The sequence below is a fragment of the Lepisosteus platostomus genome, chromosome 10, assembly GCF_059453375.1.
Source record: "Lepisosteus platostomus isolate fLepPlt1 chromosome 10, fLepPlt1.hap1, whole genome shotgun sequence".
Taxonomy (NCBI): domain Eukaryota; kingdom Metazoa; phylum Chordata; class Actinopteri; order Semionotiformes; family Lepisosteidae; genus Lepisosteus; species Lepisosteus platostomus.
In genome coordinates, this window is record NC_142620.1 from 38,539,519 (window position 1) to 38,555,824 (window position 16,306).

The 16,306-nt window shown below is 36.0% G+C and overlaps 1 protein-coding gene across 1 annotated transcript in view; it reads right to left on the reverse strand.

The window, feature by feature from the left end:
* Positions 1-16,306, reverse strand: part of LOC148653672 (kelch-like protein 4) — a 110,226-nt gene that overhangs the window by 12,984 nt on the left and 80,936 nt on the right. The window contains exons 8-9 of the mRNA XM_088648938.1: positions 11,550-11,712; positions 9,155-9,367 (exon numbers count right to left, since the gene is read on the reverse strand). Of these exons, the coding sequence (XP_088505064.1) occupies positions 9,155-9,367; positions 11,550-11,712 (376 nt within the window). The remainder of the gene's footprint in view (positions 1-9,154; positions 9,368-11,549; positions 11,713-16,306) is intronic.

Here is a 16,306-nt window from a genome sequence, read left to right on the forward strand (position 1 = left end):
TTTAGATTTATTTTTCTTGGGATTTTGGGATCAAACGTGGAAGGATTAGATTGTAATCGTTTTTATTTTTCAAATACGTTTTAGAAAAGTGTAATCTATACCTGCCCAGACTGTACGCCTTCCTGACCATTTTCTCTCCTGTCCTGCTCTTCCCCGTGCACCCCAGCCGGGCGCTCTTCGGCCTCTGCCCGGGACGAATGTATATTTAGATATTTACACCCGGGGCGGCACCGAGGGAGCGTCTGCATTTATAACTTAGTTTTTAAAATTAGTCAAGCAACATGAAGCACCTCCTTTTACTTTTAAGTCCCTTAAATACATTGAGCACAGCTTTCTCACCACTTAGATTACTTTTTGATACCATCCTTACACAAAGCAGAAACTTCTTGTATTTTCCGATGACATACAGTACAAGTGGAAAGATTACAGATTTTAATCGTCTTTAATTTTGTTACGTTATACGTTTTAGGAATAGTTCATCTATACAAACACCACAAAACTATTCTCGATTGTATTTCTGAATGTTATGTTACACCTACAGTAGTTCACTGCTTTAAATACATCGAATGTAGCACTTTAGATCTTTTTTTCTGAACCGGGGAAAATCTAATCATGTTTCTCTATAACAACAATAAAATACATTATTTTACATATCACCTTTAAAAGTGGCATCTCAAAGCAATAAAGAAGATGGAAAAACAGTTAAAAGAGACCAAAGTAAATACCAGACAAACGCAAACGCATTTTTAATAAAATGCTTTTATACATCCAGCAGAGAGAGACACACACACCGGTTTCCATCGACAAAAGTCTGCATTTTCAGGAGTGTCTCTAGCTTCCCAATCCTCCCCAGTAATGCGTCGTACTGCTCCCGCTGCTGCCGAAAAGTCTCCACACAGGTGCCTTTGCCGAAGTTGAGAGACATTAGAGGCTTGCCACACCCGGAGTGTTAAACCAACACATTAGCACGTCAAAGCCCATTGAGGACCCAGCCGCAATAATTGTTTTGTCCCTTGATTTACTGATCTGCATTAATTATGGAAATTGAGTTCCTGCTCTTTGCAGACGACCTGGTCCTGCTGTCGCCCACAGAACTGAGGCTGCGCCAGAACCTGGCACTGCTGGAGCAGCACTGTCAGACCTGGGCGCTGACAGTCAATCTGGACAAGACCAGAGTTATGGTTTTCCAGAAAAAAAGACAGACCTCAGGGAAACAGGTACAAATTCACACTTAACAACACATTAACACCTAACAACGGGAGCAGGGACGAATTAGGCCAGTATCCACTATTGTTAAACATACAGAAAAGAATATTAAAGTATTGAAGTATTGGCTTTAGTATTAGCCATACAGAACATTAAAGTGCCCCTTTTCCATTCAGCGGGTGTCTAAGCCGCTGTGTCCTATCTTCTGACAGTCGCCGTTGTGAATGTCTGTAGAGTGTATCTTATTTTTAGTACTATATTTTTGTATTATATTCCCTATTAATCAAACTCTAAGAGTATATATCAGCTTGTCCCCTCCTCCCGCCCTTCTCTGTGTACAGTAGAGCCTCCTGTCCAGCCAGCACATGTCCACAGACATTCACAACAGGGTAAGGAAGTGAGGGCGAAGGGGACCGATACTCTGTAATACTCCTCACTGTTACAGATGCAGCCATTCAAAGTGAGCGGTACAGACACGTACCACAGGTAATTGGCTGCGGTGTCGCGCATCATGACGCAAGATGACGCGGGGTACCGCGGTACGTGATTGGTTGACCGACAGGGGCACTCGTGGTCCGTTGGTCTGTCGTAGAAAGATTGCATTTTGAGCGCGGTGTTTGACTTTTTTAAAATTGTAACCCATAAATAAGGCCGATTGCAAAAATGCACTTGGAATCTGTCCAAGCCCTACTCTGTCAGGCATTTTCTTTTACTGTAACGGACACAAAAACTCCCTTGCTTTTAACAGAGCGTTTCATAATTTCCAACACCGAAAATTATTTAAACTGCGACACTCAAAATGCAATTTAGAGCTTTCTGGCAAGAGGAGACACCCAGATTAATCATGTAACATGCCACTGTTTGTGCATGAACAAAGTTATACTGAGATTTCCTTAGATACGCGATTAAAAAAAAAAATTGAATCCCCGGCGGAACACATTCCATAAGAATCAGCGCTTTTACAGTATATATCGCCTTTAAAGGTGGCTTCTCAAAACGCTTTACAGGATAAAAACAACAAGAACAGCAACAACAACAATATTGTATTTCATTGCACTTTGAAAACCAAGTAATAACTTAACTATATGTGCAAACGTTTTATGATATGTCGCTGTTGTGAATGTCTGTGGAGTGTATTTTATTTGCCTTACGTCCTGGTTATCTCGCTCGCCCTCCCCCCCTCTCTCCCTCAAATCAATTCAATTCAAGGTGTTTTATTAGCATGACTGGGTACAATCAGTGTTGGGTATTTACTTTGCTTTGAGATTCCACTTTTAAAGGCGATATATAAAATTTTGTCTTCTAAGTACCTTAATAAACTTTCAGCTTAGCTTTCTCCCCGTTTAGATTTATTTTTCTTAACTAGTATACTTTAGATCTTTTTTTCTGAACCGGGGAAAATCTGATCATGTTTCTCTATAACAATAATAAAAAAAAATATTTTACATATTACCTTTATGTGATATCACCTTAAGGATGCGCAAAGAAATTTAAAATAGTCTTCTTTAGGTGTGAGGGTAGGAGTGGATCGCAGCAGGCATAATCGGCAAATTAGGAAAACAAAGAACAGGACAGGTGAGACGTTTATCCAGAGAGCGAGTGATCAGAAAAAGGAACAGCTGTTACACCCAGGTTTTACGCTCTCTCTCTGCTGAATGAATGAAAGCATTTTATTAAAAACGTGTTTGCGTTTGTCTGGGTATTTACTTTGTAATCTGTGGTTTACATCTACTGTATTGCTTTGAGATGCCACTTTTAAAGGTGATATGTAAAATAAAGTTTTTTATTATTGTTATAGAGAAACATGATCAGATTTTCCCTGGTTCAGAAAAAAGACGATTAAAATCTGTAATCTTTCCACTTGTATGTAATCGGAAAATACAAGAAGTTTCTGCTTTGTGTAAGGATGGTATCAAAAAGTAATCTAAGTGCTGAGAAAGCTGTGCTCCTCAAAGCGCTTTACAGGATAAAAACTATAACAACAATAGTGGCTGGGCAAATGATTTTTTTTATAGAAATACAAAATGAGATATAATGATGTGCATGAACAAAGTTATACTGCTATTTTCCTTAGATATGCGATTAGAAAAAATAAATTTTTTGAATCCCCGGCGGAACACATTCCATAAGAATCAGCGCTTTTATATATCGCCTTTAAACACAAATATTTAAACACGCGTTTACGCTTTAAATCAAAATGCGATTCAAATCAATATAAATGTTTATTTTGTAACGCATAGGTGACTATTCATTGTTATTAAAAATACTTAAATTCGATCATGTTGTGATATTTAGAAATATAAATTTGTTTGGTGTGAGTGAGATTTTATTTAATCTCTGACCAAGGGAAACGTTTCATTTTTTCAAAGAAATGTTTGTTAAAAAAAAAAAGTCATAATTCCAGGGAGATTCGATCACAGACCGTATGACATGCGAGTCAGGAACCTAACCCACAGCGCCACCAGCAAGGTCACATGCAGTGTGCTGAAAAAGCACTACAGAAACATTATCGACAGACAATGTACAGTGTGTACTTTTCTTGTGTTGCGGTACATGAATATAATTATATCGCTATTAATTTCTTTAGATACGCGATTCCATATTATATTCCCTTTTAATCAAATTCTAAATATGCTTGTTGACTCTGGTATCTCTTTAGTTAAAGACTTCGATGCTTAAAATGTTTAGGGAGAAATGGAATACTGGTGTGTATTTTTTCTTTAAAGTACCAAGACCAGCCATATACTGTATGTTTATGTTCCAAAATTAATATCGTTTATGGCCTTCACACGCATTACAGTATGCTCCTATTCTTTTTATGCTCAGCTACTAAGATTTCCCTTCAGTGGTATAATTCCATATGAATATTCAATACTACAACGGGCACAGTAAAGACGTTTACTGTAAATCTTTCTACGACAGACCAACGGACCACGAGTGCCCCTGTCAGTCAACCAATCACATACAGATGCAGCCATTCAAAATGGGTGAGGTATTTCGCGGCATACCGCGACACGCCCACCGGGGTATCACGCGGTATCACGTGTGTCACATGACTAACTATCCAGCGTCGCCTTGTAAAACCGCCAGGGGGAGCTTAACCTCTCATGTACAGCATTCGAGCCTTTAATTTTGAACTGTGTATTACAGCATGTTAATCATCAGTCATTCAAATGTTGGTATATTTTATGAAAGCAAGATTGCTCAGTTGGACAAAAGTACACAACCTACCTTTATCAGAAATATTTATGCATGAAAGCCTTTACTGAAGATATTACTAATAGTATTAATAATGGATGACTTTGGACAAGCTGTATACTCAAAGTATAATTTCTTTAGCACATTTGTACAAGCACTTGGAATCTGTCCAAGCCATACTTTGTCAGGCATTTTGTTTTACTTCAACGGGCATAAAAACTTCCTTGCTTTTAACAGGGCGTTTCATAATTTCTAACTACAAAATTGATTTAAAATGCGACACCTATCATGAAAAGAAAAAAATACACACCAGTATTCCATTTCTCCCTAAACATTGTAAGCTTCGAAGTCTTTAACTAACGTGATACCGGAGTGAAGAAGCATACTTTTAGAATTTGATTAAAAGGGAATATAATATGGAATCGCGTATCTCAAGAATTTAATAACGGTATGATTATATCCGTGTACTGCGGCAGGGCTGTGTAGGGCTGTTTCGCCTGCCTGCTTATGCGAGCTGTCTTGTAGCCTACTGGTCTAGGTGCGTGACTACCAACTGGCAGGTTGTGTGTTCGAATCCAGCTGGTGCTGGACCTTTCAGTTTTATTTATTTATTTTTTAATCGCGTAACAAACATATTACTGTATGCAAACTGTACTGTATACAATATGTATATGTATATTTAATGTCTTAACTGTGCCCGTTTAAGTATTGAATATTCATATCTAATTTTACCACTGAAGGGAAATCTTAACATAAACATACAGTATATGGCTGGTCTCGGTACTTTAAAGAAAAAAATTCACACCAGTATTCCATTTCTCCCTAAACATTGTAAGCTTCGAATGAAACCACTAAATAAAGACATAAATATAGAAATCTTAAGATTTGTTTTATTTAATGTTGGTAGCAGGATGAACTGTCAGAGTGTATATTTTGTCGCAAAGTTGCTACAAGATGTTAACAGTGAAAAAGGTATTTAGAAATGAGTTATTTCAAGATGAAAAAGAAAACATACACGAAACATGGTTTCATTATGACCAGAATCGGTCTTGAGATATTTTTAACTTGATTTACAGTATTTGAGAGGTATGTCTTAACACCGATACTACAGTGCTTAAGTACTGCTCACGTATATGTTTCTAGGTTTATATTATGCATTTCATACGGTCAAATTACTTTTGAGCAACTAATAAGAAGCACGAAACGGTATGCGTTTTAGTTTCGTTTTGTGCTGGAACCCGTGGATTGATTAGAGATATCAAGTACATACAAGTCATTTTTAAAATGTTGTAGTTCGTCTTGAAAAAATGTTACGAGTACATCATCTATCAACAATTACACAGGTTCTGTTTCCATATTGCGGATTTTGGTTAGGTACAGTATTATCAAATCCAGTGGCGCTGTGTGTTACTTTACTGAGTCCCAATCTGTGATTGAAACCTGTAAAACCGGTTTAATTCGTCACAGCCAGCACTCTTCAGGTGTGAGGGTCTTTTGCTCAGAATGAAACGCTAAAATGTTTGTGTATATTCTAATGGTAGTGGGGGCAGGGTGTGTGGGAACAGGTTTGTTCTTCACACCTGAAACATTTTCTCTGAAAGGATTTTCTATGCAGTTTAACCGATCTTGTTACAGCATGTTACAGTTTACTATTATTAACCATATTAATTTTAAGTGCTTAATGTAAAATCTTGTAAAAATATATTTTCATTGTTCAAATATACATTAATATACATTAAGTCTGACTATCATATAATAAGTTAAATACAAAACTAAAGAAAAAATAGGGTTAAATATAATTCAAAATATTTTGCTAACAATGTTAACTGTTTATGAATAATAAAATGTATTAACTAAGGAGTAGGATGGCACAGTTGTTAGTATGTTTTTTGTTTTGTTTCTTTTTCATAAATACAACAGTAGTACCTGATGTCTCAGTGGCTTTCAAAATTAAATTATGCATGCAAACCTGTGAACTAGAAAGATAACTAAGATTTTAATACTAATTAAATGACCGCGGGCACTTTCCACTCCCTCTACATTCTCAGAGTAGAACAGACTAACCTTCTAATGAAAGACGATCCACCCCCCACGGACAGGAAAAGTGCCCACAGGCACTTAAACTTAATATGGTCAGTAACAGTAAACAGTAACATGGTAAGAAGGAGCACGTACAAACGTTTTCGAAATAACCACATGTAAGACTCTGATGCTTAAAATGTTTAGGGAGAAAGTGGAATACTGGTGTGTATTTTTTCTTTAAACTACCAATACCAGCCATATACAGTCTGTAACGTAGGGATTTCTATATGTCTTTATTTAGTGTTTACATTAGTGACAAAGGCTAAACTTTTAGCTTCAGTAACGTGTACATATCTCCCCTTTTTATAAAACGACTTGGTTGAAAACTGTTCCAGAGCCACTGTTGTTTCATCAGTGAAAAGTACATCATGAAATGCCTCTCCCTGTTCAATCCACTGGAAAAAAGAAAAGGAGCATAAAGCTTCTGATGGTCATAAACGATATTCATTTAGGAGCAGCATCAGAGGTATGTTTTTAACTGCACTGCATTGGAGAGAATACCATAGTGTGTTTTTTTTTTACTCCCTGGCGGAAACTGGCTTCCAGAAGAATCAGTATGGCTCAGAGATTAAATAAAACTTCACAGACATTAACGAAGAGCATAACGCGTGTACTGTATACACTGCAAGTACAACCCAACTCTCTGCAGGAATGACGAATTGAACCGGTTTCACGGGTATTTTCAAAGTAGGAGGCGAGATTTCCAGCGAAAGACACCCTCTCACCCCCCCCCCTCAAAAACCCAGTAAATACAGTACTTACTAGTTAAAGGCTAGGCTCCCGACTACGGCGAAAGGAACCCTTCTTTCATTAGAAGACAATGAACATATTTTAGCCCTGAATGAATTAATAGCAAACATGGTTTACATAAAAGACATTTTTCCAAGAAAGTTTACCCTTTGTCACTAATGAAACCACTAAATAAAGACATAAATATAAAAATCTTAAGATTTTTAAAATACATGACTTTGCTAAAATTTATTTGAAAATAAAAACAATTACAACCGCCAGGGGAGAGAGAGAACAGGGGAGGGATGTTGGTTTTGCATAAGGGGCGGGGCTATGGAAAATAGGTATGTTTGGGAATGTGTAGTTACATGTTCTGGCTGTTTGTGAATTATCGTTGTTGAGTATGGAGTGTTGAGGTATTGATTTTGTGTAATGCTTTATGTTGAAAATTGAGGTGGATTTTGTTTATGATAAACAGGATAAACTGGGATGGGAGGAATGTTTGGTTTTGCATAAGGGGCGGGATTATGATAATTGGAGGACTTTGCGAGTGTAAAATGGTTTGATTATTTGATTTTGTATTGTGGTTGTTATCTATGTTTTTGGTTGGTATTATGTTTATATGGTTGTTTTTGTTGGTTGGTTGTTATTATGGTTATTAATAATACGATCTATAGTTGAAATCCGAGCCTAAATAAAAAGAGAAAGCAAGTGATTAGGTTTATGAGCAATCTAATTACTTATTCGTTTAAAAAGCTATATAAAATAAAGTTTATTATTAATTTGCTGGACAGAGCGGTGAACATTATTATGCATAAGACAAAGATAACGATCCTGATCAGTTTAGAAATCTGTGTACGCTGTAAGGTTTTTACTTCTTAAACTTTTAAAATACACGTTTTGAATAGAAAGAAATCCTCTTCCTGGTATAGCAAACCAGCACGTCTTTTTTCTCCAATCAGAGGGGTGTCAGATGGTGTCAGCCAATCACCATTCCGCGTTGGGTAGCAACGGGTGACTGTTCTCAGGCGGAAGATGTAAACAGCTTAATGTTCGTGTTAAATAATTTTTTTAAATTAAAATTCATTCTATACAGCAATCGCATATTTGGGTACCGTTTCATAAAACTTTCATGCTTAAAATGTTTAGGGAGAAATGGAAGACTGGTGTGTATTTTTTCTTTAAACTACCAAGACCAGCCATACACAGTACAGTTTACATACATACAGTAATGTTTATGTTCCTAAATTAATATCGTTTATGACCTTCAGATGCGTTATGCTCCTCTTCTTTTTATGCTCAGCTACAAAAATTTCCCTTTAGTGGTAAAATCCATATAAATATTCAAAACTAAGCGGATTAAAATGTGCACAGTAAAGACATTAAATGATTAAATCTTTGCACTACCAACCAATGCACCACGAGTGCCCCTGTCGGTCATTTTGGCCAGCCAATCACTTGCCCTGCGGTACCCTCCGGTGCCCCGCGGTGGCTTGTGGGTAGGTTACCGTACCGCGGGTTTTTACCGCGCATTTTGAATGGCTGCATCTGTACCGCGGTACCGTGCGTCATCTTGCGTCACAATGCGCGACGCCGTAGCCAATTACCTACGGTACGTGTCTGTACAGCGCACTTTGAATGGCTGCATCTGTAGTTCCCCTCCTGTATGTGAAGTGATTTAGAATCCTTTGTTATGCAAAGTGATATAACAATGCATCATACAACTCAAATTGCATTATACCAAGAGCATTGATATCTAAGTGTTTCAGCTACAATTTTTAGAAAAGCATTTTATCAGATCATGTGATCAGTTTTCTATACAGAAGTTATGGATTTAAGATGCGAATATGCAGTAATAAGTAATAAGTCAGGATTATTGTAATTTAGAAGTATTAACAAACTACACTTATGTTTAGCAAGATAAACCTTGGCCCATTACCTTTCCACGCAGTCCGAAAGCCGAGAGCAGTGATTTGAAGCAGGAGCATCGTGACCTCCAACTGCATACAAGAAACCATTGTAAGTTGCTACGCCGACCCCTCCTCTTCGCTTAGTCATGGGTGCACACATGCTCCACTTGTTGGTGTGAGGGTCAAAACATTCCATTGACCTCAAACAAGAACTGCCATCACGCCCCCCAACAGCAAACAGCCTGAAAGAATGAGATGAAAACAAGAAAACAAGAGGGTCGTATTTATTTACACTTCTGAGTAAATAGAACTAATTCTGTTCTTTGGAAGTGGAATAGATGCATTTAGATGTACAGTATATGGAGGCCTCCAGAGGTTTCCTGTTTATATGGGGTATTCAATGAGGTAAAACAGAAAACTTTGTAATAGCATGTATTATAATGGTTAAGGTCAGAGAAAACTTCACAGACAAATGGTCATTGACCTTCACAAGTAGAAGGACAGCTATAAAATAATCCACAAAAAGCTGAATCTACCACTTTGCACTGTAATGCCCATTAGTAATACATTTACTAATACATCCTCTCTGCCTGGAAGAGGATGAAAATGTATCTTGCCTACACAGGCTATGAAACCAGCCATTCAAAAATAGTTGGCTTTTCTTCTTGCATTTATCATTGTTTCTCTTAAGGATTTAGCACCACACGCTAACTCTTACAATCAGCATTCTTCACATAATAATTTACATTAAGTGAATATTAAAAACAGTATACCGTGTATACACAAAAATTACATAGTAACTACACATATCCCAACAAAAAAAAATATAAATTATTATGCATGGTACTAATAAACTTAATGTCTAATTTATATTACTGCAGTGAGTAATTACCCATTCACATTGAAATAGTAAAAATGTAAAAATGTGTATACAGTATAATAATTTACAGTAGTGGCTAACTGATACTAATAATACTACTAATAATAGCAATAATCAAAGGAAAAATAGTTACAATACTGTTTATATTATTTTATATATTTTATGTTTTATATGTTCCTTGAAGATTAAAACTTTTGATGTATGAAATCATATCCTCCAATATAAGACATGCCCCACATATTGTAAAATGACACCTTTCTCAGACCCCCTCTCTATTAGTATGTTTTTACCATTTAAAGTGTTAAAAAGTCATAATAATGTTATTATAATGTCTATGCATCCATGTATTAATTGCAATACACTCTTTTTGGAGCAAGGTGTGTTGTTGAACAGTGCCAGAGAACAGAAAACAGGAAACATCTTGTACATGAACCCACTCTGACCTGGAAGCGAAAAGCATTCATAGTCAAATAATTTAAGTCCCTGTTGTCTCTTTTATAACAATAGCAGGACTCTATTTTCAGATTTCTAGACAAAACAAGAAAAAAAGTAATCTTCAGTTTGTGGGACAACAATGGACACCAGCCTTTTAAAGTCACTTGCAACTAAAAGACATGTGAGACCTGCTGTTCTCCTAGCCTATTTCCTTTTGCCAAAGGGAATCAACAGGAAAAGAAATAGAAGTGGCATTTAATTCAGAAATTACAACTGAGAGGCTGCAAGGGCACAGCTAGAAAGGAGTGAGAATGTAACCATACAGTAGCTGATGCTATCAAGTTAAGAGCTTAGGTTAGAAGAAAAAGGGGCCTCAGAAATTGAGGCTTTTTTGTCTTTGCAGGTAATGCCTATAGTACAATTTATTATACAAAATTAAAAAACTGGGGTCAGCTCAAGCCTTCATAATCAGTTGCCAATCTTCCTGCTCTTACCAGCCCTCTCAACTTCATTGATCTTGTCTGTGCTTATTGTTTAATGGTAACAGATGAAAACACTGCTAAGACTTTGAGAATAACATACTGTAATTAAACAAATATTGCTTTGTCTGAAATGATGTGTGGCATATACAAATCTAACTTCTAGCTCATATTGTATGCTTTCTTATAGCCAAAGATTCATAGAGAATTGATCAATAAAATTGACAGTATCTTGCAAGACAATGTGAAATTATAATTATATTATCATTATTATCTGTTATGATTCTACATTGCTTATCAATCATGTAATAGTTAAATGAATATAAATATAAATTTATATATTTATATATATAAATGAATCAGGCATAGTAATGAAGTGTGTCTAAAACTGTACAGCACCTAAATATTAAGAAAAACAAATAAAAAAGAAAATGTGAATTCAGAAGATCAGTTATATGTGTACCTGCAATACCTATCATACATATCATGTTTGTTTTGTTTATGAATACAGTTTTTGACCAAGTTGATTTTAAGTGTATATGCAAATGTGTCAGTAACACTAATTGAAACTTGTTTTTGACATGTTTAAACACTTACATTTTAATTCATCCACCCAGTGTGATTACTTACTTGCCATTTAGCGCACTGACTCCTACAGTACTTCTTGGAGTCGACATGCTTGCAACATAATTCCATTGTCGTGCCTGGGGATCCCACCTTTCAACCGTATTTAGATAACTCCATCCATCATGTCCTCCAACAGCATACATTGGTCCTTCAAGAACAGCAAGTCCTGAAAGGAGTAAACAGAATGGTTTAGTTTTGTAGTATAAAATACTGCAGGTGGTTATGCTTCTGTTAGTAAACCACTTAATGATTTTTTTTTCTCTTAGTTCAATATCTTTCAACAAAACTAAAAAATAAGGTTTCCACACCAGAATTTGATGCACTAAAATGTAATCATATCATACTTATCAATAAAAGCAAAATGTAGCAATAGTACTGCATGTTTGATAATGACAAGATTTGCCGTCTGTTGTGAAAAGGATCTATTACTCAAAACTGTCTAATATTTGAAGAGGAATATAAAGTTTAAGAATTCTTTTGTTTGTGAAATTATATTTCACCTAATATTACAAATACAGATGCAGCCATTCAAAATGCGCGGTAAAAACCCGCGGTACGGTAACCTACCCACAAGCCACCGCGGGGCACCGGAGCATACCGCAGGGCAAGTGATTGGCTGGCCAAAATGACCGACAGGGGCACTCGTGGTGCATTGGTTGGTAGTGCAAAGATTTAATCATTTAATGTATTTACTGTGCACATTTTAATCCGCTTAGTTTTGAATATTTATATGGATTTTACCACTAAAGGGAAATTTTAGTAGCTGAGCATAAAAAGAAGAGGAGCATAACGCATCTGAAGGTCATAAACGATATTAATTTAAAACACTACTGTATGTATGTAAACTGTACTGTGTATGGCTGGTCTTGGTAGTTTAAAGAAAAAATACACACCAGTCTTCCATTTCTCCCTAAACATTTTAAGCATGAAAGTTTTATGAAACGGTACCCAAATATGCGATTTCTGTATAGAATGAATTTTAATTAAAAAAAAATATTTAACACGAACATTAAGCTGTTTACATGTTCCGCCTGAGAACAGTCACCCATTGCTACCCAACGCAGAATGGTGATTGGCTGACACCATCTGACACCCCTCTGATTGGAGAAAAAAGACGTGCTGGTTTGCTATACCAGGAAGAGGATTTCTTTCAATTCTAAACGTGTATTTTAAAAGTTTAAGAAGTAAAAACCTTACAGCGTACACAGATTTCTAAACTGATCAGGATCGTTATCTTTGTCTTATGCATAATAATGTTCACCGCTCTGTCCAGCAAATTAATAATAAACTTTATTTTATATAGCTTTTTAAACGAATAAGTAATTAGATTGCTCATAAACCTAATCACTTGCTTTTTCTTTTTATTTAGGCTCAGATTTCAACTATAGATCGTATTATTAATAACCATAATAACAACCAACCAACAAAAACAACCATATAAACATAATACCAACCAAAAACATAGATAACAACAATATAAAATCAAATAATCAAACCATTTTACACTCGCAAAGTCCTCCAATTATCATAATCCCGCCCCTTATGCAAAACCAAACCTTCCTCCCATCCCAGTTTATCCTGTTTATCATAAACAAAATCCACCTCAATTTTCAACATAAAGCATTACAAAAAATCAATACCTCAACACTCCATACTCAACAACGATAATTCACAAACAGCCAGAACATGTAACTACACATTCCCAAACATACCTATTTTCCATAGCCCCGCCCCTTATGCAAAACCAACATCCCTCCCCTGTTCTCTCTCTCCCCTGGCGGTTGTAATTGTTTTTATTTTCAAATAAATTTTAGCAAAGTCATGTATTTTAAAAATCTTAAGATTTTTCTATTTATGTCTTTAGTGGTTTCATTAGTGACAAAGGCTAAACTTTCTTGGAAAAATGTCTTTTATGTAAACCATGTTTGCTATTAATTCATTCAGGGCTAAAATATGTTCATTGTCTTCTAATGAAAGAAGGGTTCCTTTCGCCGTAGTCGGGAGCCTAGCCTTTAACTAGTAAGTACTGTATTTACTGGGTTTTTGAGGGGGGGGTGAGAGGGTGTCTTTCGCTGGAAATCTCGCCTCCTACTTTGAAAATACCCGTGAAACCGGTTCAATTCGTCACAGCCAGCACTCCTGCAGAGAGTTGGGTTGTACTTGCAGTGCATACAGTACACGCGTTATGCTCTTCATTAATGTCTGTGAAGTTTTATTTAATCTCTGAGCCATACTGATTCTTCTGGAAGCCAGTTTCCGCCAGGGAGTAAAAAAAAAAAACACACTATGGTATTCTCTCCAATGCAGTGCAGTTAAAAACATACCTCTGATGCTGCTCCTAAATGAATATCGTTTATGACCATCAGAAGCTTTATGCTCCTTTTCTTTTTTCCAGTGGATTGAACAGGGAGAGGCATTTCATGATGTACTTTTCACTGATGAAACAACAGTGGCTCTGGAACAGTTTTCAACCAAGTTGTTTTATTAAAAGGGGAGATATGTACACGTTACTGAAGCTAAAAGTTTAGCCTTTGTCACTAATGTAAACACTAAATAAAGACATATAGAAATCCCATTTTTAGGATCAGAGTCTTACATGTGGTTATTTCGAAAACGTTTGTACGTGCTCCTTCTTACCATGTTACTGTTTACCGTTCCTGACCATATTAAGTTTAAGTGCCTGTGGGCACTTTTCCTGTCCGTGGGGGGTGGACCGTCTTTCATTAGAAGGTTAGTCTGTTCTACTCTGAGAATGTAGAGGCAGTGGGAAGTGCCCGCGGTCATTTAATTAGTATTAAAATCTTAGTTATCTTTCTAGTTCACAGGTTTGCATGCATAATTTAATTTTGAAAGCCACTGAGACATCAGGTACTACTGTTGTATTTATGAAAAAGAAACAAAACAAAAAACATACTAACAACTGTGCCATCCTACTCCTTAGTTAATACATTTTATTCATAAACAGTTAACATTGTTAGCAAAATATTTTGAATTATATTTAACCCTATTTTTTCTTTAGTTTTGTATTTAACTTATTATATGATAGTCAGACTTAATGTATATTTGAACAATGAAAATATATTTTTACAAGATTTTACATTAAGCACTTAAAATTAATATGGTTAATAATAGTAAACTGTAACATGCTGTTACAAGATCGGTTAACTGCGAAGAAAATCCTTTCAGAGAAAATGTTTCAGGTGTGAAGAACAAACCTGTTCCCACACACCCTGCCCCCACTACCATTAGAATATACACAAACATTTTAGCGTTTCATTCTGAGCAGAAGACCCTCAGACCTGAAGAGTGCTGGCTGTGACGAATTAAACCGGTTTTACAGGTTTCAATCACAGATTGGGACTCAGTAAAGTAACACACAGCGCCACTGGATTTGATAATACTGTACCTAACCAAAATCCGCAATATGGAAACAGAACCTAATTGTTGATAGATGATGTACTCGTAACATTTTTTCAAGACGAACTACAACATTTTAAAAATGACTTGTATGTACTTGATATCTCTAATCAATCCACGGGTTCCAGCACAAAACGAAAGTAAAACGCATACCGTTTCGCGCTTCTTATTAGTTGCTCAAAAGTAATTTGACCGTATGAAATGCATAATATAAACCTAGAAACATATACGTGAGCAGTACTTAAGCACTGTAGTATCGGTGTTAAGACATACCTCTCAAATACTGTAAATCAAGTTAAAAATATCTCAAGACCGATTCTGGTCGTAATGAAACCATGTTTCGTGTATGTTTTCTTTTTCATCTTGAAATAACTCATTTCTAAATACCTTTTTCACTGTTAACATCTTGTAGCAACTTTGCGACAAAATATACACTCTGACAGTTCATCCTGCTACCAACATTAAATAAAACAAATCTTAAGATTTCTATATTTATGTCTTTATTTAGTGGTTTCATTCGAAGCTTACAATGTTTAGGGAGAAATGGAATACTGGTGTGTGTTTTTTTCTTTAAAGTACCGAGACCAGCCATATACTGTATGTTTATGTTAAGATTTCCCTTCAGTGGTAAAATTAGATATGAATATTCAATACTTAAACGGGCACAGTTAAGACATTAAATATACATATACATATTGTATACAGTACAGTTTGCATACGGTAATATGTTTATGTTACGCGATTAAAAAATAAATAAATAAAACTGAAAGGTCCAGCACTAGCTGGATTCGAACAAACAACCTGCCAGTTGGTAGTCACACACATAGACCAGTAGGCTACAAGACAGCTCGCATAAGCAGGCAGGCGAAACAGCCCTGCCGCAGTACACGGATATAATCATACCGTTATTAAATTCTTGAGATACGCGATTCCATATTATATTCCCTTTTAATCAAATTCTAAAAGTATGCTTGTTGACTCCGGTATCACGTTAGTTAAAGACTTCAAAGCTTACAATGTTTAGGGAGAAATGGAATACTGGTGTGTATTTTCTTTTCATGATAGGTGTCGCATTTTAAATCATTTTCGTAGTTAGAAATTATGAAACGCCCCGTTAAAAGCAAGGAAGTTTTTATGCCCGTTGAAGTAAAACAAAATGCCTGACAAAGTAGGCTTGGACAGATTCCAAGTGCTTGTACAAATGTGCTAAAGAAATTATACTTTGAGTATACAGCTTGTCCAAAGTCATCCATTATTAATACTATTAGTAATATCTTCAGTAAAGGCTTTGATGCATAAATATTTCTGATAAAGGTAGGTTGTGTACTTTTGTCCAACTGAGC